The sequence below is a fragment of the Echeneis naucrates genome, chromosome 8 (genome assembly GCF_900963305.1).
Source record: "Echeneis naucrates chromosome 8, fEcheNa1.1, whole genome shotgun sequence".
NCBI classification, from domain to species: Eukaryota; Metazoa; Chordata; class Actinopteri; order Carangiformes; family Echeneidae; genus Echeneis; species Echeneis naucrates.
Genome location: NC_042518.1, coordinates 3,437,359 through 3,465,335, shown reverse-complemented (window position 1 = coordinate 3,465,335; position 27,977 = coordinate 3,437,359). Strand labels below are relative to the sequence as shown.

Sequence of the window (27,977 nt, the reverse complement as noted above, 5' to 3'; positions counted from 1 at the left end):
AAAAGTTTCCTTTCGAAGTAATGGTGAGTTTGTGGATGCTGTTTATTTCCACACAGAAAGACTTTGCTCTTGTTGATTGTTACTCGTTGGGGGTTGTTTTGTTTAGTTTTTTTTATACAAACCACTGATAACACTATTATGAGCACCTTTATGTTGATGAGTTTCCTCATCCTGTTTGTGCCACTCCTGCATACATTGAAGGAAATGACGTGCTTTTATTTTTTTTATGTTTGTGATGATATTTATGGTGTAATGGCTGGAATAGTTTACACCTGTATTTATGTTTGCAGTGACAGATGTTTTTCCCCCCACAGTGTTGCACTGTTCATTCAAGAAGCTTTTCTATAAATAATTGTCTCACAGGTCTGTCTCTGCATTTCACTGCATCGTTTCTGGTTTTCCTGCCAGTTTGGACCTTCCCATGTAATTTCACAATATGAACAGATGGAGGTGATGTTGAAACATTTCACTATTTCACTCACCGGATAAGGAGGGGATTCAGGAGATGGACTTCTTAATGAAGATCTAATTAAGACTTCTTCATTACAGGTAGCCCATATATACTTAAATGATCACTCCAACCCAAAAATAAACACGATAGCGTGGAATAGCAAAGTAAGTTTATTATTTAGACACACTGATGAGAGAAGTATTAGTTTGTAGTTTGAAGTTACTTTTCCTGATTGGCTACAAATCAACTGAAAACTTCTTCTTAATCCCTCAGATAAGAATTATAAAACCTACCTGCCATCATTCTAACATGATGTATCAAACCTAAAATAATAATAATAATAATAATAAAATGATCCTTTTTGAAACGTTGGGGAGACCAGCAGCGTGTTCCTGGGGGGGTGGTGTCTCTCTGTCTGTCTATTTATACCCCCCCACCCTTAATACGGAGAAGAGTCCGCAGCTGCCAGCGTGCCACATTCGGAGCGACCGCCGCGCGCAGGGAGGGCGGCGCGCGCTGCACGTAAGTACACGCGGGACTTGGCTCCGCTTTTATTTTATTTATTGGTGTTTTTAAATTTTAAACTGTGATGAAGTTAAAAATTTGAAGAAAGTGTGAACATTTTTGTCCGTTTGTCAGTGAAGAGTTCATGTCGGTGTTGTGTTGATATCTTTGTCTTTTAAACTTTAAATTCAGTGACTTCACCTGAAAGATGCAGCTTGTTGTTGATGTGTGAGAAACGAATCAAATGTTCTTGTTTTTTTTTTTTTTTTTTTTTTTTGCTGGTTTGGATTCTCAGTATATTGGAGTGTAAAAGCTGCCATCAGACCAAACTCTTCTGTCCTCCAGCCACAGCTTTAGTTTTGACTGGAATTTCTCATATCAGTGTTGATCATCTCAACACATCTGCATGTAAACTCATCTCCAACCAGGATGCATCAGTGCCACCTGATGTTTGTGAGTTTGCAGAAAGGGACTCTGGGAAGTTGTCCTTGGATTGTGGCTCTCAGTCAGTCAGTCAGTCAGGACAGGTGTAATTGGTCAGAAGCTTATTCTTAGCCAGCCTTTTAATCTGGTTTACTGCGTTGCTACTGGACTCTGAGGTCTTCTTCTTATGTAACATCAACATGGTGGCACCTGTGATGAAGAGTCTAACTCACACTCTCAGGTCAGTAACTTGAATATTACGCTATTGTTGAAGTTTCATATGAGCTCAGCTGGCGTGTGTGTTCATCCTCAGGTTTTAACTCAGTCACAGTCAGCTAGTGTTGTTGGATTAGGAGCCTCGGTGGCCTCGGTGGCGTCCCCACCTCCGGCTCATCACATGACTTTTGCTCTTCACACAAGCGTGGCCGTAATGCAAACACATCAACTGGGTGATGCTTTAGCAGCGCTCAGACAGGGAGGTGAGTCGTCCTGCCCTGCTTTGTGTGTCCAAACACACGTCCACGTTTTCATGAAGTGCCAATACTGACATGCAAAACAGGGTAGAGAGCTTGTTTTCCCATAGAGGGATCAGAACATCTTACTGTTGAGCTCATTAAAGCTCTCTGTGGCCCGGCCCTGAAGGGTTCACACGTTTCTGCTGACAGTGTCTGCAAACGTGCCCCTTGGTTTGTTCAGTATGACTGTACATGCAGATAATTTTGTTTGTGACAGACGAGCCAGATCTGACGTGGAGTCAGTGATGAATATCACAGTCATGCTCTATATTGTATTTTCTCACTTTCTGAATAAACACAGAAGTTGCGTCTTTTACACAACCATTCAGGCCTGCAGCAGATCTATCTGGCGCACTAAGTCCACGGCTCAGGTCTCTTTGTTCTGGCTCCATTGTGCTTCCTGCTGCAGGAATGCTGACATCTGCAGTTTTGGAAAGCACCCAGACACATGTGTGAATGCAACATTTATGTTTGTACACATTTCCTGAGCTCACCTCAAGCCTTTTGACAACTGATGGTTAGCTGCTGCCTTCAAATGCAAAGTTTGTCACATCAGTGCTATTTATATGTGGTGTTTATTCATTTCCAGGCAACCATGTAGCCGACAGGGACTTTCTTTCTTCTGGCTCATCCATGTGTGTGTTAGTGTTGCCTGGGAGCATGTCATAACTCCAACAGTTCATAAAACTTGGGTATAAACAAATTTCAAACCATTTCTCCTCTGTTTCTGTCAGCTAACAAGCTCTGTATTGACGTGCGATAATATCTGAAAGAGAGTGACAGTGACTCGTCCAGCTAAAGTTTCCTTCGGGGCTGTGGAAAAGTCCAGTGAGCCTGCAGACTCAGTGGATTGAAGGAGCTGGACCCGGTGTTGAGTTTCAGTGCAAGGGGAGATTCCTGCATGGCGCTGCAGGCTGGTACAGGTCATCTTACATGGACTCCAGCAAGAGAGAAGAGAGAGACTTAAATGAAAGATGCACTTTTAGAAAAATTAGTTTATCTATTCTAAAGGCATTGAAGCTCATTGGTGATGTCGTGGGTGTTTCCAGGAAGGCATGTCGACAACTGAAGGGCAGAGGTGATCAGTTTGTTCAGTGACAAATGGTCACCTTTTTCTTTTTCATCTTTCAGAAAAACCCGTCTCACCCGCTGATGTGCAGAGTGGCTCACAACCTCTGATCGGTGGACAGCAAAGAAAGCAGTCTGTAGTTCTCATGGAATCTGAATTTTACTGGAAAGAAAGAAAGGCCCATCTGCTTTCCATTCCTACATCCTTCTAAGGGACATTGATGCCATGGAGAACCCGGTCCTGGAGCCCAGATCGGAGCGGATCGCTCGTTACAAGGCCGAGAGGAGGAGGGAACTGGCCGAACGTTACGGCAACACGGAGGAGCTGCCTTCCAAGTGGGTGAGGAGGGACGGGAGAGAGGTGCACGACCCGGCGAGCCAAGCCCACAGAGGGGCGATGAACTCTGAAGGCCTGAGCGAAAGAGTGAACGGCAGGACGCGAGGGGTCACAAATGGATTAGAAGCGGACACTCCCGGAGAGTCCAGCTACCTGGGAAGGTGAGTCCGGCGGGTGATGAGTGATGCTGCCCCCGAATGGGTGAACAGGAAAATACTGTTTTTAACTTTCTACCGTAGATGATAAGGATTATCAGTTTATTTTGCTGACGATCAAGTAACATTTGGGAGCAGCTGTAGGAGAGCGAAGGTGTGTTGATCCTGAGCGTGGATGTCGAAAGGAGCAAACTGCTTTAAGCTTGACAACAAAACTTCACCACAGGGAGTTTCAAACCCAGCCTGATTCTTACCTTTGGTTCTGAGAGTTGGTTCTCCCCCAGCTGGACACTTTTCCCATCAAGACTTGTAGTGTGGGTGCTTTTTGGGAGCTGGCTTTTAGACAGCCATGTGTTTACTCTCAGAAGAAAAGTGTTGCACCTTTCATCTTTTGAGGTAGATATATTTTTTGGTGCTAATATTTGATAGAAAGGATTTTGTTTTGTTTTTTTTTTGCTGAGAGCGTACCCTCTCCTGCATCCTCACCGCCTTCCCTTCCCTTCCCTTCCCTTCCCATCGCTCCCGCCCCCTCCAGGCAGGGTTACCAGGACTCTGCCAGCATGCTGGGTGGGGAGGGGCACCCCGTCCCTGGTGGACCTGATTCCCCGCAGCTCCACACTCGGGTGTCGGTAGGCCAGTTGAGGAGTGCCCTCCTGCAGCAGACGGGGAGTGGAGCGCAGCCCGAGAAAGTGTAGGGTCATCTGCATGTGTGTGAGCCAGACTGTCACCATCAGCCTGTGGCGACATTTGTCTTCAACTCAACGTCCTCTTCCGTGTCCTGGTCTGTCTGTGTGTGGATAGCAGCTGCCCAGATCCTGGGCGGGCCACGTCCTCTCTGGACCTGGCTGTGAAGCCGGGCTCCGAGGGGGGCCGGCGACGCACTCGCCGCTACCTCACTGGCGGGTCAGGTGGAGGTCGTAAGACCAGTGAACGCTTCAGGACCCAGCCGATCACAGCCAATGAGATGGAAGAGAGCGGCGGGTAGGGGCTGTTTGCTGTGGGCTCCCGATGAGGCACCTGGTTTGAAGAAAATGCTGTTTGCAGTGAACTTTTTTTGACTGCATTGAAACCTCTAATCCACTTGCATCATCACAGCACCATCCCTTCTGCCTTACTAGTGTCCAGTCTAACTCTTATCTTGATTCACGTGTCTGCAGCACTTTTGCATAAAAACCCCTCGGGCGGTGTGTTTTGCATGTGTTTGTCTTCCATCATGACCTCCACAGTGTGTCTTTACAGCGCATGCAAACATGGCACAGTGTCTCGATTGTTTGAGCTGCAACGCTGAAGCACAAAGACATTTATTGTGAGCTCAACGGCAGATCTGAAAGAGAGCGAGGGAGAGCAGGAGCTGAGGATTAAAATCCACATCGCCTCCATGTTCGTATTTCACCTGGTGACATCATGCTCTCACCTCATTTTCTTTTTTTTTTCCCTCCTCTAGGCTGGACGTGGAGGAAGACGAGAACTGCAAAGGTAAAGCAGATTTCCCACCTGGCTTGGATCATACACATTGCTATTGTGTTTAGAGACCAACCAATTGAAGCGCCGTCTGCTGTGCTGGTTCATTGGTTTGGTGACCTTTGAGAGGGACAAGGTCGCGACAACACAAAACTGCCTCATCTCATCACGACAGAAAAGACAATGATGTAAACGCAGTGAAGACGATGTCAGAAAGAGAAGCTCATTCAATAAACATCATTTCACATGTTGGGTATAAAACTACTTACGTGTGTATCCAACAACAGTAACCCCCCATTAAACTCATATGATAACACGAGATAAATCAGGTTGTATTTTTAGTTTCTCAGTGTTTAATATATGCTGGTGACAGATTTACGCCTTCCACAAGCACGTGGGCACGGCTGAATCAGTGCCACTTTTCCCCCGCCATAAAAAGATCGAAAGTCTTGACAAAGATTGACTTACGGAGAATTTCAAGGACAATTAGGCCGTTACAAGTTGCCTTTATGGTGTTTTAACTGCAAAATTAGGGGGAGAGAGAGGAAAGAGAAAAGAAATGGACAGAAGCAGTAAATCTTCAGAATTACTGTGGTGGAAAAAGCTATTTCCCTTATAATAAAAACTATAAAACACATAAATAAAAATGCTGCCAGTCAAAGGTTAAACTGCTCCTTTGACTGACTGTGTTTGTATATATCTGTATTAGACTGCTGATGCTGTGTGCTGCTTTACATACAGTTTAATCCAGCAGCTCTCAATCCGGGGTCATGAAAACGTCGTGACTCTGAGACACAACATTTATTCACACAGACAAATGTTTCCCAGTTGGCTCTCTGATCTGGACATCACACTTGTGTCAACAGCAACAACAACAGGTGGGGTGAACCATCCAAAACACCCACCGAGTAAACATCTCAATAAAGTAATATCGAAAATTAAGGAAGTTAAAGAAACACACCAAATCAAAACATATACATATCTAACTTTTCTCAAAAGAAAAGTTCTCGAACTGTTGCTTTGTATAATGGTGCACAATCTCAAAGTACTCTACAGGTGAGGCTGCACGATGAGCAGAAAGATAACTGATAAATTGCAGCATGACTACACGCAGGAGTTGCTGTTTTTTCTAAAAGACAAAAACGACATTGTTATGCATCGTCAGCAACAGAAATGTTGTGGTCCTGACAAATCCTTCAACTCTCCACGCGTAAATGAAGACCCAAAAAAAAAAAATGTTCATTTATGTTAATTTCATTTTAAATCTCTGACGTGATGATTTGTGTCCTTTTGTCTCGCAGCTGATGTGAAAACAGACGACAGAGCCAAAATGAGCGTGGCAGCCAAGATGTCTTTGTTTAAAGTGAGTCTGTGTTGGTCTGCACTGAAACACGATCCCTATTCATGACCCGCTTTTTTTTTTTTTTTTAATTCTCTGTTGAGCGCCTTCTGTCTTAACACCTGCTGCTAAAAATGATTCTCTGTCATGGCTGCTGGCTGCGTCTCCATCTGATGTGACGGAGAGGCTGACATTTACAGCCCCAGCAGATTCAGTGAAGGAAACCGAGCTGTTATCAGGAACCAAAACTGTCACTGAAACCTCAATTTTATCCACAAATAAGTGTCCCCCGTGTGGTGTCCCGTGCTGGATACGAAGCCAACACAACCTGCTCCCACTGAGGGAGTACGGACAGTCTTATGAAAAGAACTGAAGTTATTGTGCACTGAGCGGAACATTTGTCCGCAGTTAAAATCTCCGTTCTTCTGTTTCAGCTCCTGCACAGTTTTAGTGTTGAGGCACCAGGTGAAAATGTGCAAGACGCTGTATTGCCATTAACAACCACAGCAGCTGTGTTATAATTAGGCCGCTGCTCTGTGGAGGTAACCGAAGCCGCCGCAGCTCTGGTTACACTGCGGCCTGCTGGGCTGGCATTCAATCCATGTAGCCATGGCACTCCACATCACGGCGGGCTGCTTTATTTACCAGCTATCTGACCTGCCCTCTCCCCCACCCCGTCCCTCTGTCCATACAAATAGAACTGGGGGGGGTTTCACTGCCATTTTTGTGGTCTCTCTTATTACTAATTTAGCAGGCGGAGTGCATCAGCTGAGGCTGCCGTTGGTCCTGAACGTGAACACAAAACGTGTGGTCACATGTTGATACTGATGTCCGTCTGTGATTCCTCTGCAGGAGCTGGAAAAGTCTGCAGCCCCCGAGGCCTCGGCCTTCCTGAAGCCTCGGGCAGGCAGCGTCTGCCACGAACGCAGGGCACGCCGTGGCAACGACCATCGCTTCCTCACTCAGCCAATCACCTGTGAGGAAATGGTGGCTATCAGGTGGGCCAGATAGTCCAGCATCAGTGGTGGGAATATGTGAACACATACTGTATATACTCTGACTCTAACTTTGATAATATTGAAAAACCAAGTCAAAGTGCTTTGACACACACCAATAAGTTAGAGTTTCAAAGGAAAACAAATTAATCTACAAACACACAGCGGACACATATGTGCAAGTTTTCAGATGAATATACATGAAGTCATTTTCTCCTTCCAAAGAACTGCATTTTATAAATTATGTTGAAATATAGACGTTCATCATTTTGCTGTTGAAATGTTGATTTTATTTATACCTTGTCACCATTTTTGTTTTTTTTGCAGCACAACCACACCGACCCCCCCAGAGGAGTCCCAGAGTGGACAGGCGGAGTTGGAGGAAGATGGCGACGAGAGCTGCAGACTGAGCATGAGCGAGAAACTGGCCCTCTTCAACAAACTGTCCCTGCCAGGAAAACAGGAGGACGGACAACCTGACGGGCCCCCCGAGAGGCGCAGGCAGAAGGGGGCTCGGTACCGCACACAGCCCATCACTGTGGAGGAGGTCACCTTGGTCAGTATCAAGTTAAAATCCATTTATTTTACTGGTTTTCATACATGAGACATGAGGCAGAAGGTGTGATAAGAAATTCAAGAAAATCAGATAACTTAACTCTCTAAATATCTTCTTTTCTCTGCTCAGCTCCAGAGCGGCCCCGTCCAGCTTCCCGCCTTCTGTTTGTCCCCTCATCTGTCCGACAGACAGCAGGCCTCGTCTGTCAACCTGAAGCCCAGTGAGGTTCGTCTTTCTCTGCCGAGATCGGACACCGAGCCCAGTCCAGGCCAGCAGGGCCCGCAGAGCCGCGACTCTGAGCCCGGCCTGAGAGGAATCCTGAAGAAAAGCCGCTCCGGTGTCGCAGAGCAGAGCAGGGCGGAGGGCGGCCAAACGGAGGCGCCGCACAGCCATGAACAGAACGGGGGAGGTTGTGGAGAGGCTGTGATACGGGGGAGGGCGGAGGGAACAGATAGGCAAGAAATTATAGCACCACCACGGAGACACAGACGGGGGGCTACAGGCGTGGAGGGAGCTTCGGTGGCCGGCGCTCCCTGGAGGCAGAGAGCTCGAAACAGGAGGGAAACCATCGCCTGTACTCCAGTCAGAGACTCTTCAGAGCCAGAAGCTCCTCAGGAGGACAGGCCACAGCAGCATACGGCGTCCTCTGTGGAGCAAAGCCCAAACTCCACCGGACGAGTCCTGTAAGTAACAGGCATTTTGAAGTATGTATGAAAATGCCCTGACGTTGATAACGTGGAGAAAACACAGAACAATTATGTGTGCGATCTGTCTAAAGGCAACAAGATGAGGTGGCCAAAGACTCTGGACACGTTCAGGTCACGCCGTTGGACGGCTCCTGTGAAGCGCAGGAGACAACCAGTCAGGTAAAACACACGTCTTCAGTATGGATGCTGATGACGGCAGCAGAGTCAGTGAAAGGAAGTCTCTAATCCTCTCAGAGTCCGGTCTGGAGCCGGTGGCTTTTAGACTGTCAGCAGTAAGAGAGAGAGGTTTGACAGCGAAGGGACGTTACAGATTCTGATTCTGTGACTTTGGCTCTTCATTCCGTTTATTTGGTTTTAAAGTTGACTTTCACTAGAGTCCAGGGTCATGAGTGTAATCCAAAGTCCAAAATCCATGAAATGGGTGAGGCTTTTTTTACTTTGGGCTCATTATTTTTAGGCTTTTTAGGCCATTCTGGTGACAGAGGAAAGGTCAAGGGGTGTACGGGGGAGGTTTTCTCTGAAAAGACATGTGACTTGGCATTAAATTATACAAAAGCTCCTTTATCTTTTCAGGTTGTCCATCCCATCCTTGTAAATGATTCGTTCAGACTTGGACTTGATTAGATCCCACTGGACACACAGCTGACATTAAAATGTTTTGAGTCCACGATTCAACCCTCCTCCTGTGGTTGGAGGTGAGCGGGTTCACTCTGTCCTGTGGTCAGATTTGGGTATTTGTCATGCCAGTGAAACCAGATACGCCGCGGCAGCTCCCAGCAGCGACGCTCTGCATCTGCTGCTATGTGTTAATATCTGCAGATCAGACTTGAGTTACCGGGGAATCGCCGTATCCAGGATCGCTATTGTTTACATATGATGTGGAATGTAAACACACTGATGACTGGGGTGGTTAAAAGTTGACCCTTTTATGACCTTTTCATCTCAGCTGCATCATGGTGGCAGTGTGTGTGTGTGTGTATGTGTATCCTGTTCATTTCTAACAACTTATAATTACCTTCCTTCTGTTTATCATGATGTCCTTCCATGTCCTTCATACTTTCCTCTGCAGGAAGAGCCAGAGGTCGCTCTCAGTGTCGCCCCTCAGTGCTGGGTGAGTCTGTAAATAAAGCACTGCATTGCACTGATCCGTCCATATCTCCATCATGAAGACATCCATTTTAAGACTAATTTCTTAAAGGCTTTAGCTGCTCTCTCTCCTAATTCCTCCTCTCTCCCAGGAGCCCGTCTTTGCCTCTGTCTATTCTAGCAGTACGCCCCAATATATCATGTGTTTCAATCAGGTAACTGTGAGCCGGTGCATGGCACATTCACCTCTGCCTTTTGGTGTGCTGTGTTTTGGATGCAGTGATTCAGGATGTTTTTTTTTTGTTTTTTTTTACACCTTAGCTGTGAGAGTTTCTGTCGCGCTAACGAGTCGACTCTGAAGTGAGACATCGCAGCTCTTGTTTCACAGCTGCCTCTGTTAACTCTTTGCTCTGGTTGTCTTCGTTCTCCTACAAAACCTTATATCTTCTGCCATGCCTTTTTTTTTTTTTTTTTTGAAAATAGCAAAAACTATAACACACGCTGAAACCCCATCTCCTGGATTTGATTTTTTAATGTATATGTAAAGTATACATCTGTGTTCACTGGTTTCTCGTTATTTTCTGTTGCTCAAATTGAAAAATGCACCTCAAACTTAAGTCTCTGCTGCTCTATTTGCATGAACATGAAAGCAAGATTTTTTTCAGTTGACATTTAGGACCGAACACATTTATCAACATTTCTATAAATGTTCCAGCGCCAGCCAGAAGGCTCTAAATCTAAAGGCTGCTAAATCGATGAAAAGACAACAATGGCAACAAAATCTGAGTTTTCGAGCTGATTGATTCGACATGAATCATACAGAACAACAGGAAGTCACAATGATGCATTTATACAATGACATCACCAACTATATTTATATAGTTAGTATATATTAGATAGTATATTAACTGGGCAGAGCAGGGTTCAGGGGATGCCTGAATAAATCTTGAGTTTTTTGAGGGCAGATTAAGTGTTCGTCCGTCTTTTGTTCCCAGATGGATCCGATTTATTTGTCTTTAGCATTTCTCCTAAAGAGCTCACCTGTTTCCACTTCATCCTCAGACAAATCTGTCCTTTGAGGCACAAGAAGTCTCCTCTCCGACCACCAACAGTCCTCCGCAGCCTCAATGGAGACAGAAGGTTTTAATTTTACAATATTTGGATGTTCATATCAACATCAGAGCTGGCGTGTATCTTACCGGATGCGTTTCCCCGGCGGTGTAGGGAAAGGGAGCTGAAGATGGAGCGTTTCAGACGGACAGAGCCGAGGAATTGGATGAAGAGCCGGAAAGTGAACATGTGGCCAGGAGAGGTGAGGATGATCCCTCTGCTCCTTATTTCTGCCTTGTCAGATACTTTTTTTCTAACTCCAGCCCTTTTTTTTTGTTTACCGCCTGGATCTCCAGAGGCCGACACCAATGAGACCATCACTGCAGCTCCAATATGTGCATCCAAAGGTTAGAGCAGCAGTATCTCACCTCAGGCTCAGCACTAGTTTCCTGTTTGTCTCTATAACCAGCTTACTCTCTTGCTTTAACAGAGACCTCCCGGCAGCCTGCAATGGAGTTTGAAGGTGAAGTATAACTGGCCTGCAGCCCATCATGGTAAAGGTTTGTTAATGTAATTCATTTAAACTTAAGCGTCGTCATTTCCGTCCCCCCCCCCCCCCCCCCCCCACCAGCTCCGCAGAGCTCTCCACCTGAGGTGAAGCAGGAAACGCCTGGAGATGAGTCCAGCACGTTTGATGGAGGTTTCCGCAGTGACCGGCCGCCTCCCTCCGCCTGCGACGCCCCACCCTGTGGAGACGTCACTGCCGCAGAGAGCGAGCAGGACCTGGACGTCCTCTGCCAGACCAACACACCCATGTGAGCCTGGTTTTACTACAAACTGTAAGATTAGTGCTTTTAGCATCTCTGCTGTAAACTTCTGAAATACACTGATGTGTGCAAGACAATCTGCTTTTTAACGTGTCATATAGTTTATATTTTATGGTGTACAGGATCAAAACTGGTTAAATGATGGTGAACAACTGTTACTTTTTGTTTTCATGTCTTTTTTTGGGAAGACAGAACTGACAAACAGGTATGATTAAAAAAAACTCTCCAAATTTTAGATTTTTAGTAGATTTTTTGGTATCTCTATATTTTAAAAGTACGTCAGATTCTCATTTGGTTATAAAATGAGGACTGCAGTTGTGTCCCTTCTGGAGCTTGTCCCTTCAGTCCTTTTAGGGTTATTGTGGGAGCTGACACGTTAGTCTGGAAATAGACAGCATTGTCTTATTTTATATCGTCCAAAAATACACAAAGAATCCCCTTTTTAGATCTTATGGGGGTTTATGTGATATTCATATGTAGATAAACTCCATATATCCTAAAGACGGATCAATTATTAGTTTTGATTGGTGTAATATTAATATTTTTCAGTTTTCTGAAAACCTGTTTACATATTGAATGAGCTTATTTTCTGTATTGTTAGTGTTCAAACATTCATTAGCCAAGATGTGATCTATGCGAACACAAAAATGAAACAGGTCAGCATTCTCATGTTTGGCTGCTTTAGTCTTTTCACCAACTTGTCATGGTGAATCTTTCATTCCTTGGAAACATTGTGTGTCTTTATCTGTTGCCGTTGTGTTGCCCTCTGCTGGTGACTCCTGGTGACAAAAAACAGAGTAACTTGTGAAAGGATGAGAAAGACCAAATTTGAGCATAGTTCAACACACGGGGAGGATTTTGGATGCACCTAATCAGTATTACTTGTTATTTCACAAAAATAAATGGTGGTAACAATATGTTGTCAATGTGAGCTCTTATCTATTGTATTTGTGTGTTTGCGTAGACTGACTTCAGCAGTGGCACAGCACAGGCGCTCAGTGCGGCCATCTCGTCGGACTCAGGGCTCCAGAAACCCTCTGAGGGCTCTGGCTGCTCGAGAGGACATCAGGCAGGACTTCATGGGAGAGGGAGTCAACGCCGCTGCTGAGGATCAGATCCAAGCAGAGAAGAGTGAGTCTCCGTCCGCTTCTTTTCATACCCTTCTCCTTTTCACCCCACAACTCTTCCACTTACAGTTTGCTTCTGTCTGCAGAGTCGAAAAACTCTGATTCCCACCCTGTCAGACCAGACGGCCTCAGTCTTTCCTCAGATGCGGCCGGCGCCAAGTCCCACCCCCCCTTCAGCAGCCTGATGCTCATTCACATCAAAGGTCAGAGACGACTTGGATGGCGCGTCAGTGTGATGCTCTCCTCGTCTTAAGGTGTTTATATTAACCACCGCCTGTGGTGACAGGTAGGCGGCATGTCCAGGTGCGTCTGGTCGAGCCCTCGGTGCGGTCGCTCAACAGCGGCGACTGCTTCCTTCTGGTCTCTCCGGAGCACTGCATCGTTTGGAGCGGAGCGTTTGCCAACGAACAAGAAAAATCCAAGGTGTGTTTCTTTGGATAACATGACAGAGTGACAAGGTGTAATTGGTGCCGTTTAATACAGTTTGGGAAAATGTATTCTGCATTAATCTCTGCTGTGAAAAGTCACGTTTAATGCCACAGTCTCATTATTCTGCCACTAGCTGGTTGTACGGTGCTTTAGGCAGTGTTGTTAAAAAGTTGAGTTGTTGATTTTTATTTATTTATTTATTTATTTTTTTTTCAGGCTTCAGAGCTGGCTTCGTTGATCCAGAGCCAGAGAGACCTCGGCTGTCAGGCCTCCCAGGTCGTCCACCTGGAGGAGGGGCAGAACTCCGACCACGCAGTGGCCTCAGACTTCTGGAGCCTTCTAGGAGGACGAGCGCAGTACAGAGGTGAGCGGTCCAAATGTGTTGTTAACACAGAACAACAGTGGACGACAACAGAAGACAGGTACAGTCCGGTTCTGCGATCTCTGCCTGCAGGAGCTGGTGCACCAGAGGAGGATGAGTTCTACGAGCGCGGCGTGGTGGAGTCCAACTGTGTGTACAGGCTGGTGGAGAACAGGCTGGTGCCTCACGAACAAGCCTGGGCCTCCATCCCCACCGTCTCCCTGCTGGGCTCCGCTGAGGTGTGAGGCGGGTTGTGTTGTTTTCCTATCGTCGGATTGTGCTGCAGAACTCATAAATCGTGTATTTGCGTCTGTGTGTCCAGGCCCTGGTGTTTGATTTCGGCAGTGAGGTGTACCTGTGGCAGGGACGGGATGTTTCCTGCAGCAGGAAGAACATCGCTCTGCAGCTGACTCACCAGGTGTGGGTCGGCGCTTATGACTACAGCAACTGTCGAGTCAACCCACTGGATCCCACGCAGTGTAACCCCGGCATTCAGCTGTAAGTTCACACTGCAGGCAACAAAATGAGTAAAAGCTTTTAGTCTGTACTTCACAACGAGAGGGGGGGAAAAAAAAAAACAGTAGCTACCAGAAATGGTAGAGAATGACTGTAAGTACTCACCACATTAATTGTGGAGGATATGACATCGTGTTCACCGTGCATACTGTGAAAACCCCAAAAGTCCGCTACGGGTCCGTCGTGCATGCAGTAACTCCAAAACAAATGGCTTGTGATTCTGCGCTGACTGTGGAGAAACGCCAGCGCGCTGCAGCGTGTCCACATGACATGCTGTAAAATCCCAGCATGCCTTTGTCAGCCCATTACACACAATGAATTGCAGCTGGTGAAAGACAGCTGTTTGTGTTTTGAAGTTTGCTGCGTTCCTACTGTTCACTTCACAGCCTAACTTCACGGCCGTCTGTGACAGCTCATTTGCTGCAGAAGACTCTTTCCATTAGATCTTGGGAGCCGGCTGCAGGAAACAAACCATGAAAAGCAGCTCGAGGCCAGGGGCCATTTCCTCGGAAAAGAAGAAAACTTTGCTCATTCACCTTTCTGTCTGTCTCCCTCGCAGGAAGGGAGAGGGTCGTCCCAGCTGGGCTTTGTTCGCCGTCCTCTCGGAGAACAGCGAGACGGCTCTGTTCTGGGAGAAGTTTAAGGACTGGACAGGCGTAAGTGGAGACAAAGAGGAGGCTGCTTTACTTAACAAGGACACTCAGGTTTGTCTCACACTTTAAATCTGCTTTCAAGCTATTAGCTTTACTCAAACATGGAAGATTATATAATGTCTGAAGGACTGTATCACAGATTCAGGGATAAAATCCAGCCTGCAGAGACAGGAGCATCTGCAGGAGAAAATTTATTCACATTCAGTATTTAAAAGCACAGGACTGCTTTTCCACACAGCGACAGACAAGGAAGTCACTTCTACAATCTAATATCAGCTGCCAAAAAGGCAGTTTCCCCGAAACCTTCAATTTCTTTTAAACAGTCTGCACTAAATTACACCTTTTCCAGTCATTGAATTGGAGATCCATCCCGTTCTGGGAAAGGTAGTAAATCGTTTGAATTGGCATCAACAAGACATGAGAGAAAGAAGTCTTCCATTTACTCTTAATGTGACTCTTTCTCTGTTTTCTCCACAGTCCGTCCAAGTCCAGACCCCTCAGCCCGTCTCCCCAACCTCAGACCTCCTGAACCCCTGCGATGCCAAAGCTCTGGCGTCGGGTCAGTCACAGGAAGGAGACGGTTTGGTCCACAGCGTGCTGGGTGGGGTGGATATCCAGAGAGGCCACGGCGTCATCACGCTGGAGGAGGGACGTCGGGCGGAGCTGAAAACGATAGCAGTCGACACCTGGCACGTCCAGGAGTTTGATGACAGTGAAATCCCCGTGGCGAGCAACGGACAGCTTCACGAGGGAGACTCCTACGTCATCCGCTGGACGTACAGCATCACTGCTGTTGGTGAGCGACGCTCATGCTGTAGTTTATTCTGTAATTTCTCTTCTTGTTCTGAGACTTTTCTTTACTCTCTGCCACAGATAAGGCTAACAGTTGGGATGGCTGCGGCAGGGAGCCAGGACAAAAAGAAAACGCCGCCTTCTTCCTGTGGCGTGGCCGTCACTCCAACGTCAGTGGACGTGACACCGCTGCTTTCCTGTCCATCGGGATGAAAAACCTTGAAGAATCACAGGTAAATGTATCTTTTAAAACAAATAATCAACAAACACCTGTAACAGCAAATCCAATTTTTGGGATTTTTTTTTACTCCCACTTCATTGAAGTGATGACTGAAGTTGGTAGAAAGTAGACTTCTGCACACACACACACACAATAATATATATATATTAGTTCATACAAGAGAACAGGACACTTTAGCCATCCACATCCAGTGTATTATCAGTGAAGACAAGGCTGTGAAGACAAGACACTTTCATTTTGGGAATAAACTGAAATAACGCTTGGTCTCTCTCACAGACCTGCAGCCACTGCAAACACAATAACACTGCTATAATTATCTTGATAAATAACATCATAAAAATATCAAGGTAGCGTCTTCTTATAACAAATGAAAGTTCTTCGATGAGGCAGCTAAACAATGACGGTGCAATCAACAAAGGTGATTCACAACAAAGATGGTGTTGCAGTAAGTGAGGGGGTGTTTGTCGTGTATAGTCTTTGATTAATTCCATGTAGTTTGTTGCTGTCGACGCCTTCCGCCTCACATCCATCGCAGATTATTATAGTTAGTAAAACAGCGTAACAAGCTTTAATAGAGCTGGTTATTAATTCCTGTAAAAATCTGTAAAATGTTGCTTAGGGTTAATAGATTTATTTGAATAAATGCTCTGATGTTGGCTTTTGGAAGCTGCTGCAGTCGTCATCACAGCCTGTGTTTGTTGCTTTGTCTCTTAAGGTGGTTGTGCCTCAGGGGAAGGAGCCTCCTTGTTTCCTGCAGCTTTTCCAGGGAGGCCTGGTCATTCATAAGGGCAGGCGGGAGGAGGGCTCTGCTAATGCAGGTACAGTAAATGCATATTGTTCAGAAGTCAGGTTTCCCCACTTCTTGTTTTACTCTCTCATGCTTGTGACCACCTTCTGCAGCAGAGTGGCGTCTGTTCTGTGTGCGGGGGGAACTCCCAGAGGAGGGATCTCTGTTCGAGGTGGACTGCTGCTGTGCAGGTCTGCGCTCCAGGGGCTCTGTTGTCCTGCTGAACAGCCAGAGGGAGCTGCTGTATCTCTGGACTGGTTGTAAAGCCCAAAACAGCACCAGAGAGGTCGGCAAGAGGGCAGTGGAGAGTCTCTCTCAAATGTAGGTTACATATAACGGGCAGATTTTAAAAGTTTGTGGAATCTGGTCACACTTAACTTCTGTGCTTTAGGTGCCCGCCCGAGCTGGGGCTCAGCAAAAGCAGTTCTGTGAAGGTGCAGGTGGTGGAAGAAGGTTCAGAGCCTGCAGACTTCTGGACAGCGCTGGGCCAGATGGACAGGAAGACCTATGACTGCATGCTACATGGTAAAAAAAACAACAGTTTCTCTTCATCCAGCACTCAGAAAATTAAATGACACTGACGCCTGTTTCCTGTCAGATCCAGGAAAGTATAACTTCACACCTCGTCTCTTCCATCTGAGCGCCGCCTCCGGGAGCTTCGAGGGCGAAGAGCTGCAGAGTCCGTGCCGGCTGCCAGGGCTGGTGATGGCAATGCCTTTCGTTCAGGAGAGCCTGTATTCTGTACCACAACCAGGTGAGAGCGCACGCAATGTCTTTGTGTGGATGCAGTAAAAAAAAAAAAGAAAAGAAAATTGGGGCCAATTAATTTAGGAGACGCCCCTGCAGACAGAAAACTTAGCCACAACTTTCAACCTGTAAATCCTCCATTTTCTTGAGAAATACAAAATTTTTTAATGATGACAATGTGAGAATTATTTTTAGAAAGTTATGAGCTCAAAGTCTCATCGTCCACCCTGGATTCAACCCCGACGACACACTGAAGTGAAAAATGAACTCCTTTTAAGCTCATCGATGTTCGAAGTTTTCCCTTTTCCTTGTTGCCAACATCCCACAAGTTCAACGTAATCAAATGGTTAACTAATGTAGTTCCACTCATTGCTGAATATTTCATCCGTCCTCAGCCTTGTTCCTGCTTGACAACCGTCTGGAGGTCTACCTGTGGCAGAGGGGTCAGCCTGAGCAGACGGAGAGTTCAGCTTCGGCCTGGAGCCGCTGGCACAACGAGAGGAGGTGCGCCATGCAGACGGCGCTGCATTACTGCAAAGGTAGGTGGGGGTCCGGCGGACAGGTGGAAGTGTTCGTTCAGGAGCTAAAAATGCTCTTTTTGGCTCTGCAGAGATGAACCCTAGACGGCCGCCTCAGGCTTACCTGGTTTTAGAGGGGGCTGAGCCTCTCACCTTCACTAACGTCTTCCCCCACTGGGATTGGAGCCTGGGACCCCACACACAGGTACAGGAAACGTGCAAGCGTATGATTGGCCTTGTCGCCAGATATTGTGCATTTCTCTGGCGTAAAGATCCTGTTGCTGCATTGGTAAATCAGCTCCTTGGACTTTACGCTGTATTAGCCCTGAAAGGATTCCATTAGTTTAGATTCAGTCTGCCTCATTAAACATGAATCAGCTTGTCTGTGTGGGAGGACTTTTCAACTTTTCTCTGATAAATTGATGGACAGTTTTCAGGGGAAGCAGTGAGAGATCTAAACCTTTTTTCTTTTTTTACTGAAAAGCACAGATTCTGACTGACTGACTGACTGACTGAAATCAGTTTGAAGGGATTTTGGGACTTTAAAGTTGAATTTCAAAGTTTTGAGAAGCAACAGAATGAAATAAGTATCTGACCCCTGACTGACGGTTTAAGCACTGTGTAAAACTACAGTCTCTTCTGACTTATGTTGCCTACTTATTAGCGCTGTCTTTGATGGTGTGGGTGTGTTTGATGGCTGCTGGTCTGTGTCAGGGCGACACAGGGAGGGCAAAGCTGACCTTGGTGCAGGACGCCCTGGCCCAGCTCTTGAAGAGCCAGTACCCTCTGGAGGAGCTGCTGCGGAGCCCCTTACCTGAAGGGGTGGACCCCCAGCAGCTGGAGGTCTACCTCAGTGACCAGGACTTCCAGGTAACCTGACGCACCCACATGCAGTGATGTCGTTCAACCAGCAGGCTGCAGCGTTCACCAGATTTGGAAAATGAAAACAGATTATAACACCACAATGATAAATCCTGAGAGGAAGCTTAGTCGAAACTTTGCATTTATATTCCATTTCTCAATGGATTAGCTCCATTAATATTAATAAATAACTGCAATTATGTTCCAGACTGTTTTGGAAATGAAGAGAGATGAATACGCCTCCCTCCCAAGTTGGAAGCAAATTGATCTGAAGAAGAGCAAGGGCTTGTTTTGCTAGACAGCGAGACCACATGGAGGCTGACTGACGCTCCTGTAACAGGGACTTCAGGGACTTCCTCCACAGAGAAGGGAAGATGACCCGGGACAATCCTCCCACGTTGTTGCACAAAGGACTACTCACAACGTAATAAGAAAAAAGAAATTCACTTTTATTTATGTCAGAATAGTATGGTGTGTGGACTTTTTAATCGGAGATGGATTTTTCTGTAGCTATGGTCCCAGAGCAAAAACAAAACATTTTCCTATGAAACTTTATTTTATCTGTACCAATCAATGAAAGATAAAAAGAAAAAAGGTGTGTGGGAGTAAAAGGACATTAGTAACAAACTGTGGGAAAAGGACAAGGAAACAAAGGAGTGCTTAAAAAAGATCAATGCTAATAAACAATGTAAACAAGAAAAACAAACAAAGAAAAAGACTAACAGCTTTTTAAGTGTTTCCTCCATGATCGAAACATCTCTGCGTGTTCGATTAACGGCGCTGCTGCTTTTCTTCCATACGCAACGATTGTCAGCAGAGTCTTAAAAGCAGGCGCTTTTGACTAATCTACGATGTGTATTTAACAGTCATGTGTCATACCGTGTGCTGATGGCTCATTTGTCTGTGCATTGCAGCCGGAGTCTGTGTGCTCAACATGGCTCTGGGTAATGCCTTATTAGGGCTCCTCGGGGATTCACTATCCCCAGTGCTCCTGTAACATCCCCCTGGCACGAAACACGCTAATTCAGCTGCACCTCAATCAGCTCACTGTTCAAAACAGCCTCATAACGCAAGGGTTGATTGTTTGTCACTACAGCGTGAAAAATCCACATTTCTGCCAGCAAAAGAATTTAAATAGCTTCTCTGAGTCTGCTCATCTTCCCCAGATAAAGAAAACAGCAGATACATTTGATTGCAAATTATCAGTTTTGGAGCCTGAATTAGGGACAGACTATTGCATGTGCCAGATTTACACTAGTATCTCTCTAATTTTATCTGCATTTAAGAGCTTTTTCACGACAATCCGAGTTGCAGGTGGCACTAGTAGATCCGCAGGGAACCATGAACACCTGTGCTGATCAATCCTGCAGATGTTGAGCTATTCAGGATCAGTGCTGGACGGACTCTTAAAGCTGCTAGCATGGCTAATAGCCTCCAAGAGGAAGATATACCAGCTTCTCAGCTGTCTACGGCTTCCATTAATGCTAATACAATACAGAAACGGGGACGAAACAGGAAAAACCTGTAACTGTGCTGATGTCTAAAAACTGCTGCTGTCTGTCTGCTCAGCCGTACAAGAACACTTAGGAGTATCTGAGGGAGGTTTTGGAACATCCACAAGTCACGCTGACCCCACAGATCGTAAATAAGTCCGGCTAGTCCTCCACTGGTCCTCTGAGTTGGAGCTCTCGGCCTAACTGGGTGTTATTTCCCTCAGAATGGATTAGCTGACTAAGCCTCCATGTGACTGTGCAGTGCTGGAGAGATTGGATTTAGGCCCACCCCTGGGTGTTGGCGCACTTGAGAAGAATTTTCCAAAGGCCTTTCACTGACAGGCGGCTTACATCTTTAACAGACAAGCTCCAAAATCTTCTGCTTTCGGGTTAAAAACATCTTTATGTGAATGTGCAACATCTACTTTGCAGCAATTATTTTGTAGCCAGAATGAAGATGAGGAAATCTCCGTTGCTGCTTTTTGCAAATATGATGAAAAGAATTATTCTCCATAGTCAATTTCTTTTAAAATTAGGAGCAGAGATGGGTTGCTCCGTTGTTTGTTGTCCGTTTAAGTCCCTATTCCTGCAGTCTGGATGAAGGGGGGGCTTTTATTGTGGCAGAATACAGTATGTGCCTGTTAACTATCAAATGTGGACGTCATTTAGAAAAGGGATGCAGCTCAAGGATACAAATGACTCATTTTCATGGCCTTCTGCCGCCGTTTGCCCGTCTCAGTATCCAAGGTTGCTCTTAAATGGCCTGCTCTCTCTGTGCGTCAGCTCCAGGGATGCTTCGTTCCGGTTCAGAGGCCAGAGCCGCCTCACGCAAAACCACCATGTGATCTTCGGCCGCATGCAGCGACTGGTCAATCCAGTCCATACTGCCGGACATGTGACAGGCGTTGCGGGTGACCAGCACCAGGTGACTCACTGAAAGGAGCAGAGCAGTGGCCCTGAGGAGGAAGGAGAGGAAGGATTGGACAAATAGGTTTGAGTTAACCAGCTGGAGCGTTCCAACTTTTGGGTTATGACATTTTCCTGGTAGCATCAATTCGCTGTGACACTTGAGCATTTGTATTCCAGTCTGTTTATCTCAAATATTATCACATTACAGATAAATCAAGTCTGCTGGTCTCCTCTCCTGCTCCCCCGGATGCCTAATCAATCAGTAGCTGTTTGCATTACGCTGTCACAGTCAGGCCAAAAAGAGAGAGAGGTAGATAATGGCTGAGATTACCTGGCGTCCAGCAGGATTGGATCCAGAGGGGGGTACATGGATCTGACCACGTCATCCACCCTGTTGGGCGAGACAGCGAGGACGTGAGCAGGGCTGAGTCAGTACTGTGGTGTAAATACAAAGCTGTCGCAAATTGCTTGTTACCTCGGGCTGATGCGTTTCGCCACCGTGATAATGTCGCTCAGGCTGGCCGGCGCTTTGACCTTTGCCCCTGAGCCCATTGTCATGGCAACCAGCTTCTCAGTCAAAGTGTGACAGATCTGTGTGTGAGATTTCAGTGTTTCACAGCGAAATAATCAAAAGAAAGGAAAGTTCAGAGGTTAATTTTTTTTTTCTGGTCTTATATTTTAGCATTTAGAATAGACACTGATGTCAATTGTACTCTACGATATCATGGTGGATATTTTTCAGCGTTTACTGCTTTTCCAATGAATTGATTCATTTAGAAAATGATCTGCAGACTAGTGGCAGTCTTGTTGATGCTGTCACCTTCAGGATGGAGATGCAGTGAGAGACCAGACCACTGTTGGAGAAAATTTAGCAGAGAATTAGCTGGGATTTGTGGCAGAAGAAACAACTTAAATGTCTTATGCCACGTGTCAAAATGCTCCTGCGTGGACATACGAGGCGTCTTCGATCCAGTCCTCGTTCTCCAGGATAGCCTCGATGTGAGGGTTGGTGATGACCACATCGTCCAGCTCCAGCTCTGATGGTTCACTCTGAGTCTCCATGGCTCCGATCAGATCAACTGTGGGTCTTCACATCATAACTGGGAGTCAGCTACTACAGATTATATCTAAGATGGTCGGCAGTTTAATTATGTATGTAACATTTCAGAATTCTCGAACACAAATATTACGTTGAATCAGAAGTCTGTGACGCTCTTACTTTGACTAGTAGCCAAGAAACATAACGACAAAAACGCACAGCCCATCAGAAGCCAATCATCCTCTTTCATGCCCGCCTAAGATAATGCTGGACAAATGTGGGAAAAGTGTGGCTGAGGATGTTCCACTGTAACTCAGGAGGTTTTTCCCTTAAGACAGTCTTAGTAACATCACAAGAAACAGAAGCACTGTTGTACCTCCCCCCATATGATGTCTCGATGCCTGAAGCCACCAAGGACACGTCAGCCACAGGTGGAGGATGCAGCGTAACAATGACAGACTCCAGCAGGTACAGATGAAGATCACTAATGCTCCCATAAGGAGCAGCAGCATACACGTAGCTGCTGCTGCTGTCAAAGTCTGACTCTGCTTTCCATCTGTAAGCGGTCCAGACTGAGTCAAAACAAAAAACCCCTCCTAACCTGGATTTTTTTTTGGTTTGTTTTGTTCTTTTGTAGCCGTTTCCACCATTAGAAACGTGTCTGATGGTTTCCCGGATGAAACTGAAACTGTCAGGCCTCCTGACAAATTATTTGCATTAGCTTGCAGTGCAACAGGCTATCACACCGATTTTCTGTTTGGGTTTAATGTGTGTCATGACTTCATTTCCACCACCCAGAGGTCTCTTATCATTAACCTCTTTACTGCTTTACTTCTCCCTGCCTTTCTCGCAGTATGCAAAAACCATTTTACGGGCTGTCGATCCACCGTCATGGAGTGATGCAATTGCCAATGCTGCAGTGAAGGCAGCTGCTCTTTCTCCTTCACTCTATAGAAGGCCTTTTCTTAACAGCTTTTTTTTCCCTAATGACACGTCTTTGTTTCAATCGGAAGCTAGTGCTGTGCCGAAAGGGCTACGGCAAAGAAAAGGCTTCATTAAACTTCCTAAAAGTTTTGAGACAAAGACAAACGTTCCAGGCAGAAACAGCTCGTCTCTTAATACAGGTACGGACTTTGTTATTGATTTTACTGACTTGGAGTCGAAGTGGTGCAGTAGATGGTGAGGGTGGCAGTACCGGTGTCTGCACACCACCACCAGGGCAACGAAGGAGGCCAGGAAAATGGTGGCCAACACCCCGATGGCCACGATCACCACCGTCTCCATGGCAACTCCAGCTCCCGCACCGGCTGCAGGCAGCAACTCGTCGCCTGGAGGAGAGTCCAATCAGGGTCGGCTGATTGTCCGGCTCGATTATGGAGGGGTGCTCATCTGTTCAAGAGGGAATAATTGGTGGCTTCAGTCTGATTGGGTGACATCGACCCACAAAAGTGCAGCATTTTCACAGCACTTGAGCGTAATTGTGCAAGAAAAGTCTCAGAGGTTCATTTTTTTGTTGAAGCATAATACACCTCTAGCCCCGGAGAGAGGAGAACACAATCAGCAGTGTTGTGTCGGCACACCTACATTGCGCACACACACACACACACACACAACTGATCTTTATCTGAGTACACATAACACTGTACTTGCTCTTGTTTGCACTTTATAATGAAAACAAAATGAAGGACCTTTTTGTTAAATTCCTGCATCAGAATTCTTTCTTATTAGTTCCATTAAACTTTAACAAGCAGTCACAAAGCCAACAGGTTGGAAAACTGTCTCAACTCGACGAAGAACAAAATTCTGCAGTAAAGCTCTCATGAACTTCGACCTGTTACAGTTCAGTGTTTCCAGTCCCGGCTTCAGTATTTTTGGCTCATACGCATTTTAACTCTGGTGATAATTCCCTCATTTTTCTTTCTCTCTGAGTTTAAAGTGGACCTGCGCTCTGCCCAGTCTAGTCACTCATTAACAGGTCCTGCCCCACCTGATGACTTGCATGGATGTGTGTTAACTCTCCTTAAGGACGATGTTGGATGCCAAGGCAGCTCTGTCTGGAGTTTAATAGATTTTTTATTAGACCTGACATGTTTTAAAGCAGGAGCACTGTTTTATACACTATTCCAAGCATAAATGACCAAAAGGAAGGTAAACTTTCCCCATTACAACATCGTAAACCTGCATTTTTGCCTGGATGATTATGGGAGGTTCAGCTACGGAATGCTGTAATTCTTTAATCAGATTAATTTGTGTTACACTCGCCGTATCACTCAGGGATTTCTCCTGTCTTTCTGCTGCCTGAGAGCATTTCTGACTCCTTTTCTTTTGCCAGGCTGGTGGTTTCTTAAAGTGTCAAAACCCACAGTAAAAAGCCAACACATGGAAAGGTGTGATGTGAAGTGTTCGAGGGACTGCTCACTTTTCATCACTCAAAAGATTCCCCACAGCTTTCAGTGTGTCTGCTATGATGATTACAAGTAAAAGCCAAATGTTCCTCAAAGTCAGTTCAATTTTTGGGGGAAATTTTTCTTCGAAAGATAAACAAGTTGCTCCTATAACAGGGGTCCCCATTTCCCGTAAAGTTGTGCTGGTAATGAGTCCGTACTTTTACTAAAGCATGACTGAGTGCAGGACTTTTACTTATAACGGAGTATCTCCACTTTGGTATCACTTCATGGACCAACACTGTAAATAACACAATGTGCACAGTTATTTCTCAAAAAGGATAAAGCACAACACACTTCAGAGGAAAAAAAAAGTCTGACTACAATAAGCCCCTTCTGTTTGTTTGATGGAGTCTGAACTTGGCATTTACATCCAGTCAATACAACTGTATTTGTCCCTGTAAGCAAAACTGTGTGTATGTGTGTGTGTGTGTTGAAACCAGATCAAACACTACACACACTGCTGCAGCCGACAGGAAGTAGACAGAAAATATTGTAAATCAAACTATAAACATCCAAAAGCTCAATGCGAGGAAATACAATACAGAGGCAATACCATCAGAATAATAAAAGTAAATAAACATAAAAAAAAGGAGAGAATATTGGACTTGTCTGAAAGTCCTATTGAAGCGCACATCACAAAAAAAAAAAAAAAAACCTGGAGGGAGAAATCTGTTTAAAAGTTGTTTTAAAGGTAAAAATATGAATTCCCACCAAAACTAAACAAAGTTGCCTTCCAGCCAAAAAACATTTCTTCCTTGTTTTCCAGCCACTCACCTCCACATTTTGTCCTTTTGGCTGAATTCCTGCGCAGAAACTGAACACCTCTCCTCTCATCTGTCGGGAGCGCGGAGACGGCACCGACATCCCCGAAGCGGACGCGACGTGAACGCGCTCAGAGGCAGCTCCTGTTGTGACGGTGACGGCGCGCGCCCCCGCCGCTTCACCTGCGCGCATGACGGACACGGAGGGTTTTTTTTTTTTTTTTTTTGGCAGGACGTGCGTGAAATGCGGTCCTCCGTTTGCACAACACACAGGTAAGACGAGCAAACCTGTTAGCTTTGGCTGCTAATGCTAATCGACTAACACACCTGTTGTGTGTCAGCCCAGTTCAACACAACACCCGAAACACACGTTTTATTTTGGTCTGTGGACTTTATTGTCAGTAAAAACTCAGCTAAAACACACACAAATGAACTTTCAGAGACACAATACGATAACAAAAGGACACAAACGACCAGAGAGTGACAACAGCAACAACAACAACAACAACAAAGATCAACAAAATATTCGAAAACAACCAGAACAACTGAACCTCATATTGCTCAATTTCCGTCTCGTTGATGTCGTTTTTTTTTAAACACAACGACACAAAATGAGCAGAAGAGGTTAAGACTCCAAAACCACTCCAACAGAATAATTGACAAAAATGAATTCATTAATTGTTCAATTGTTCTGTCTTTCCGTAAACTGGAGCTCAGCCAGTAATGAAGTTAATGAGGTAGTTTGATATTTTAGAGATGAGTCTCTAAAAGGTGACGTATTCCTTTAAAGAAATGTTTTGCTTTTGTTGGTTTGTTCCCCGGTTGACGTGTTAAAATGTCATTGCTGAGAAAAATCTCTTTTCAGACATTAGAGAGGCATAAATACGAAAACACACTCCACCGTCCTCATTTGGTCAATTAACTGTCTTCTTTTTTTTTTTTTGCCCAGCATCCACTTTTTCTCCGTGCGGTTCACGTTGCTGGAGCAGATCCACACCACCAGCAGAGATAATTATCGCCTCTTCAGCTGAATTCTTAATCCAGCATGAAAGCAGCGGTCTGCAGAACCTGGTTAATGTTTGAGCGCTCCTGTCAGTCACCGCCTCATCATTAGGCGTGTCTGTGGTGCATTCTGGTGCCGGCACGCGGCTCATGGATCCCCAGTTTAGTTAAAAGGCGTGCACACATTCATCCATTCATCTTCCACCACTTATCTGTTGTCTGGGTCGAGGGGGGGGGGGGGGGGGTGCTGGAGCCAATCCCAGCTCACACTGCCAACACACAGAGACAGACAGAGACCAACAACCACTCACACTCAGCCCTACAGACTATTTAGAGTCACCTTTGAACCGCAGCATGATGTCTTTGGACGGGGGAGAACATTCAAACTGCCCACAGAACGGCCCCAGGCCTTCTTGTTGTTGGGCAACGGCGCCAACCGCCATGCTGCTCCGTGTGTGCACTATGACATCAGGTGGAGGGAGAACAGATTTCTCTGCGATACCAACAAAGAATCTGGACCACCGTGATAAATAATTCCTGGCTTTGGTGCTTTGCAGCTCACACGAATGCTCACCTTTTCATCCACCTCGCCTCGCGGTGGGCTCTTATCTCTCCTCTCATGTAACTGGAGTGCTCCAACATTTGTATCTTAAAGGAAGCTCGCTCCACCAGCTTCGCAGCGATCCCAGTTAACAAGCACACAAGTGTTATCTCATAGATGTATCGAACAGCAGCAGAGCTAATCAGCCGGTGACAGTCGAATCCCTCACAGAAAGAACCTGCCGACCTGTAACTCAAACATTCACCGTCCTTGATGCTGCAGGAAAATGACTTGCTCCATGATTTTCCTTCATAACATAAGCTTGTTGCAGTTTCATTTTCTTGCTTATTGCCAATATTCAGGCCGTGAAAGCTTTTTCGTTCTTCCATGGAAAAAACCTTGGACGTGTTACATCTTTGGCAACAGAAATGATTCAGAGCAGCAACTGTAAGAACTTGATAATTTGCTTGAATGGGCAGCTAAAGCAGCAGGGAGTTCAGCTTCAAGTATTTTTGGTACACCACCAACACAGAGACGTAAAATAAAATAAAAATATCTGTTGTATGCAATACTTTTTTTTTTTCTTTTTTTTTTGTGTATCTCGTCAGAAATATCAATCGGCACAGTAAATGTAGCAAATATCAAACTGAAACTGTTCTTAAATAAATCAATTAGCTCATTTACCCTTTGGTAAGATAATGGACAAATATCTGGATGAAACAAACAGCTTGAAGATTAAAAGGTTCGAGGAAGTTGTCAAAAATGGATTTTTCATTATCTTATTGACGCAACAATTAGTGAGGAAAATTTATTTTACAGGTCGATTGATGATGAAGTTGTTTCAGGTGCACCACTGAGTCTTACCACTGAATGGCAGTAATGTGTAAGTTACGCCACTCTTAGAGAAGTTTATGAGGAAATGAGGAAGAGGAGGCTTTGCCCTTAGCCTTTTTGACATTATTCCATCATGAGTATACTGCAAGTTTACACAAACAGAAACAACCCAGCTATTAGAGCGCTGGCAGGTTTGTCTTCCATCTTAAATCGAACATTAATCCCCACCCGTTGTTTCCTCCTGACTGCGTGATGGTGTGCCAGCTGCTCAGACCTGCAGTTGACAGGAGGCAGAAAATGATGCATGGTTTCCTCGCACTTTTTCTCTGTCTAATTTCTCATTATCTCAGCTGCAGCACGCTCCTCACAGTGAGGACATGCTCACGCAGAAGAAGGAAGATGAAAGATTGAGACTTAAGTTCTTTCTGGTTTTGTCCTTAAACAC

At 45.6% G+C, this 27,977-nt stretch overlaps 2 protein-coding genes across 9 annotated transcripts; one reads left to right on the top strand and one right to left on the bottom strand.

The window, feature by feature from the left end:
- The first annotated feature begins 909 nt into the window (after positions 1–909).
- On the top strand, positions 910–19,144 carry svilc (supervillin c). Of its 8 annotated transcripts, none has more exons than XM_029508965.1 (34): positions 910–973; positions 3,025–3,459; positions 3,989–4,144; positions 4,258–4,434; positions 4,898–4,929; positions 6,216–6,277; positions 7,106–7,251; positions 7,576–7,804; positions 7,934–8,487; positions 8,583–8,670; positions 9,581–9,622; positions 9,750–9,812; positions 10,660–10,737; positions 10,822–10,909; positions 11,004–11,054; positions 11,138–11,170; positions 11,279–11,462; positions 12,439–12,605; positions 12,688–12,804; positions 12,888–13,024; positions 13,247–13,394; positions 13,485–13,630; positions 13,714–13,889; positions 14,467–14,611; positions 15,038–15,356; positions 15,434–15,585; positions 16,309–16,411; positions 16,494–16,701; positions 16,772–16,905; positions 16,979–17,134; positions 17,523–17,666; positions 17,738–17,850; positions 18,360–18,515; positions 18,715–19,144. In XM_029508965.1, exons 2-34 carry the CDS (start codon positions 3,188–3,190, stop codon positions 18,802–18,804), a joined length of 4,866 nt encoding a protein of 1,621 aa, XP_029364825.1. In that variant the 5' UTR covers positions 910–973; positions 3,025–3,187; the 3' UTR covers positions 18,805–19,144. The 8 variants fall into 8 exon arrangements, with proteins under 8 accessions (XP_029364825.1, XP_029364823.1, XP_029364826.1 ...); XM_029508963.1 differs by having other exon boundaries at positions 4,255–4,434; XM_029508964.1 differs by lacking the exon at positions 910–973 and adding an exon at positions 1,598–1,619 and having other exon boundaries at positions 4,255–4,434.
- tmem98 (transmembrane protein 98) lies at positions 18,892–25,234 on the bottom strand. The gene is made up of 7 exons (XM_029508971.1): positions 25,169–25,234; positions 23,101–23,336; positions 21,864–21,995; positions 21,729–21,762; positions 21,384–21,499; positions 21,240–21,299; positions 18,892–20,955 (listed from the first exon to the last, which is right to left on the bottom strand). Exons 2-7 carry the CDS (start codon positions 23,229–23,231, stop codon positions 20,754–20,756), a joined length of 675 nt encoding a protein of 224 aa, XP_029364831.1. The 5' UTR covers positions 23,232–23,336; positions 25,169–25,234; the 3' UTR covers positions 18,892–20,753.
- Positions 25,235–27,977: the final 2,743 nt, after the last annotated feature.